The sequence below is a fragment of the Orycteropus afer genome, unplaced genomic scaffold, assembly GCF_000298275.1.
Source record: "Orycteropus afer afer isolate SDZICR_OR568_19922 unplaced genomic scaffold, OryAfe1.0 scaffold00025, whole genome shotgun sequence".
In the NCBI taxonomy this organism is placed as follows: Eukaryota; Metazoa; Chordata; class Mammalia; order Tubulidentata; family Orycteropodidae; genus Orycteropus; species Orycteropus afer.
Genome location: NW_006921612.1, coordinates 3219017 through 3223691, shown reverse-complemented (window position 1 = coordinate 3223691; position 4675 = coordinate 3219017). Strand labels below are relative to the sequence as shown.

The 4675-nt window shown below is 44.7% G+C and overlaps 1 protein-coding gene across 1 annotated transcript in view; it reads right to left on the bottom strand.

Moving 5' to 3' along the window:
• E2F6 (E2F transcription factor 6) overlaps window positions 1-3583 on the bottom strand; it is a 91230-nt gene extending 87647 nt beyond the window's left edge. The window contains exon 1 of the mRNA XM_007935083.2: window positions 3455-3583. Coding sequence (XP_007933274.2) covers window positions 3455-3583 — 129 coding nt within the window. The remainder of the gene's footprint in view (window positions 1-3454) is intronic.
• Between the last annotated feature and the right edge of the window lie 1092 nt (window positions 3584-4675).

Below are 4675 nucleotides of genomic sequence, written 5' to 3'. Positions count from 1 at the left end.
GTCAAGTCAAACCCGACTCATAGCGACCCCTCCTTGGGTTTCAGAGGCAGTATCACTACAGAAGTAGGATTGCCCAACCTTCCTTCCGAGGAGTGGCTGGGACCACTGCAACAAATCCCACTACTTCTGACACCAACTGCCTAAAGAGCAAGGAGGCAGCATCTTCTGACCTTCTCTAACTCCACAAGAGGAGGAGAGAATCACCATCAGCAGCCCAATGGCTGCTCTTCTGACGCCAGACATTCCACCACCCTCAGCCCTCTTACTGACCTCAACACCAAATGTCAAAGGTTTATGCAGGGAAGGAAATTTACTTTGTTGGTTACCAGGGATAGAAGAAAAGGGGAGGGAAAATTTCTGACTAGTTAAGAGTCACGTGTTGATTTGGGTGAAGGAAAAGGCAGTATAATAAAAGTATGTGACCAGCACAGTGACAATTGGGAAAAGGAAGACACAGAAATCCACACAAAAGATACTGACAACAGAGGCAAATATTATTACACGCATGATACTTCATTACCAGTGGCAGCAAACACTTGGCTATGGGTAAATACACAGACAGGTGAGAAGACCAGGTGGGGAGAGGGGAACAGGAATATAACTAAGACCATGGATAGATTTGGTTGAAGATACTCTTACACATCTATTTGTGCTACAAAAATATCCACATACATTAAAGAAGTAACAGGGGACAGGGTTGAAGTGGCTTCTCAGCGACAACCAAGCACCTTGAGGGAGAGAGTCACTGGGCCTGTGGGCTTGGGACCATGGTCTCAAGGGATATCAAGGTCAATTAGTACAATACCGTACATAAAAATCTTGTTCTACATCCTACTTTGGTGAGTATCCACTGGGGTGTTGGTGAGTATCCACTGGGGTCTTAAAAGCTTTTGAGTGACCATTTAAGATACAACTACTGGTTCCCTTCATCTAGAGCAAAGAAGAGTGAAGAAAATCCAAGTCATTTGGAAACAATTAGTCCAAGGATGTGATGGCCTTTATGACCCTAAGACCAGAAGAACTAGATGGTGCCTGGCTACCAATGCCAACCACTCAGAAAGGGATCAAATTAGGGATCTTGGATAGAGTGGGAGGAAAAATGTGGAACAAAATTCAAGAACACGAAAATGACCAGAATTACTGGTCTGATAGAGACTGGTGGAACACCTGAGACTATGGCTTTGAGTCATCCTTCAGGCCTAGAACTGGACTCACTTCCATGGATTAGCTCACAGCCAAATAGCAGCAAGGCCTACAAGCAGAACACCACCCCAGGGAGATGGACTCTTTGGACCAATCGACCATGAGACACATCAGAAGAGCAGCATTTGCATAGAGGGAAAGTTGGACAGATAGGAATGCATGGATAAGAAGACACAGGAAAGGGGTAGTCCCTGAAAGGAGAGCTTTTTATTGTTGGGACTGTAACTGGGGCTGTGAAACCAAATGTGCATTAACTGTTGAGAGTAAAATGAATCTGCTTTGTAAATTTGCACCCAAACCACAGTAAGTGTAAAAAAAAAAGGTAGAGGACATGAACAGACTTGTCACCAAAGACATTCAGAAAGCTAACAAAACACATGAAGAAATGCTTGTGATCATTAGCTACTAGAGAGATGCAATGAGGTTATCATCTCACCCCAGCAAAGTTCAAAACACCAGAAAACAGTAAATGCTGGCAAGGGTATGGAGACTAGAACGCTCAAACATTGCTGATATCACTGCAAAATGGTGCAACCACTGTGGAGAATGGTATGGTGTTTCCTTAAAAAGCTGGAAATAAGAAGACCATATGATCCAGCAATCCGACTACTAAGTATATATCCTAGAGAAATAAGAACCATGACAAGAACAGATACGTGCACACCTATGTTCACTGTAGCACAACCACATTCACTGCAGCATAATTTATGACAGCAAAAATACGGAAACAACCTAAATGTCCATTAACAGACAAATGGATCAACAAACAACGGTACATACACACAATGGAATACTATGCAATGTATGATTCATTGATGATGAATCAGAGAAACAGCCATACCATGGATGAACTTACAGGACATTATGCTGAATGAAATTTGTCATTCACAAAAGGACAAATATAGTATGGGACCACTATTGTAAAAAGTCAAAAAAAGGGTTTCACAAAAGAAAAGAATATTCTTTGATGGTTACCAGGGGTGAGTAGGGAAGGAAGAGTACACCACTAACTAGAGGGCAGACACATACTAACTTGGGTGAAGGGGAAAGAAAGGAAAAAAATGCACAAATACTGGGGGAAAAAAAATGTGTATGAATTGATGAATAGAAAATCAATTCGCTCTGTAACCTTTCATACTCAAATCACAATAAAAAGTCAAAATAAATAAATAATCATCTGGAGTGAGACATTCTAAGGTTAAGTCATCAAGTCACTTAACATCTCCAAGTCTGTTTTAGTAACTGTAAAACAAGAATAAGGAGCCCTGGTGGCACAATGTTTAAATGCTCAGCTGCTAACAGAAACGTTGGTGGTTCAAACCAACCCAGTGGCTCCATGGGCGAAAAGACCTGGTGATCTCTTTACCTAAAGATTACAACCTGGTTCATGGAAGCACATTTGATTTGTTATTTTGTATGCCTGAGAATTTAATTACAACACATGTTAAAATTACAGAATAGGTATCTTAGGGGAGGGGAAAAAAAAAAAGATTAAAGCCTGTGAAACCCTATGGGGCAGTTCTACTCTGTCCTACAGGCTTTTATCAGTCTGAATTAACTCCACAGCATACAGCACCACCAAAAAGAGTAACAGTACCCATCTCTTAGGATTCCTCACAGTTGGCATGAAAAACTGGGTTGTTCAGTACTTTGCCTATCAGAAGTTACAGAAACTAGCCAGCAGACAAGCTGCAAACAAGGGGTGAAATAGAAAACAACGGTTCCATCTCTTAGAACCACAGAGAATATAACTTCTAGCCTAGAATAAGAACAGAGCAAATAAGCCAAAGGTCTCATTTTCTCTGTGAAACAGGACAGAAGATAATTCACAGAATGGAGAGCTGTGGAGTGAGAAATGTGAGGTGTGGACAAGGATGTAAATGGATGCATTTACGCGGAAGAATGGAAGAAACGGCTAAAAGAGAAAAACAAATGATAAGTTGCAAAGATGTATGGAGGGGCCAGCTCATGTAGACAAACATGCATTTATAATGCGAAGCTGTGCAATTTTCGCCGAAGTGTTCTGGCGCCTGAGGCAAGATCCACGAAAGGTGACAACACATTTATGAGCAGACAGGCCAGGCTGGTTCAAAGTACGTGATGGGCACTAGGAGCCGCAGTCCCAGCCCTGGGGGAGTTCACAACACAGACGACGATCAGTCTGGCTTCCCTCTCAGAGAGGGCTCTGTGCCTGAGACCTCCCACTCCACAGCCCCGGTGGTTCAGGACAGAATGCCGTCCTGTGGCTTACCAGTAGGCCCTCCACGTTGATGGGGTCTCGGCAACGGCGGCGAACGGTCTCCTCCGCCGGGTCCACGAGAAGGCTGGGCAATTTCCTCGCTGGCCGCTGCTGACTCATGCTGCCGAGCCAAGCAGCCATTCGCCCCTCGCACCCCGCGCACTCTCCCGCCTTCTCCCACTCGGATCGAGCGCCGCCTCCAACACGCGGGTGTCCGGAGGCTAAGCACGAACCAGATCCCGGAACTCCTCGGAGGCGCCGCCTGCCTAGGTCGCCCTGCAAACAAAAGCGTCACGACCCAGGAACCTGAGCTTTGTTAACAAAGAAGCGAGATGAAGAAGGTGACCCACTACTGTTCAACAGTCACTCCCGCCATGTTCCCGCATGCGCAGTGCACCGCCCCCTTTGCGCATGTCTGCTGCTGCCGAAGCGCTAGCAAGCACTAATCCTTTCCCGGAGGCAGGAGCGCGGGAAATAGCCAGCGGTATCCTGTGAGAGGGTGGCGAAGGAAAGGAAGAGGTGGAGCCGTAACTCAGGAGATATGGAAGAGGGGTGAGAGGAAAGAGAGAACCGGGAAAACGCAACTGTAATCTTGGAATTATTGACACTAAAAAGTGAAAGTTATGGGTATGCAGGGATGCTACTTTATTCTTGTAGTTCCCTCTGTACATCACAGGCACTTGCCTATGGTTAAAACCCCACTACCATCAAGTGGATTGCGACTCATAGCGACCCCCACTGGGCTTCGAAGGATGTAACTCTTTACACAAGTGGATTGCCTCATCTAAATGCCGCGAAGCAGCCAGTGGGTATGAACCGCAAAACTTTTGGTTAGCAGTCAAATCTCTCATCCATTACTGGCACCAGAGCTCCTTTGCCAATTGTTGTTGTTGTTGTTATGTGCCGTTGACAATAGTTGGTGCTTACTAAATGTTGGCAACCAAACCATTGTGGAATTGTTTACTTACCTGCTTGTCTTCCTCCTTCCTTTCTTTCTCCCTTCCCTTCTTCTTTTTACTTTTATTGTGATGAAAACATACACAACAAGACATTCGCCAACATAACAACTTCCCCATTTACAGTTCAGGGACATTGGTGACATTTTACATATTGTGCCACCATTATTGCAATCCTTTTCCAAAATATTCCACCACCATTAGCATAAACTCAATGCCCCGCAAATAAAAGCTTCCCCTTTCCCTTTCCCTCCTAAGCACTAATGATCTTTGGGAT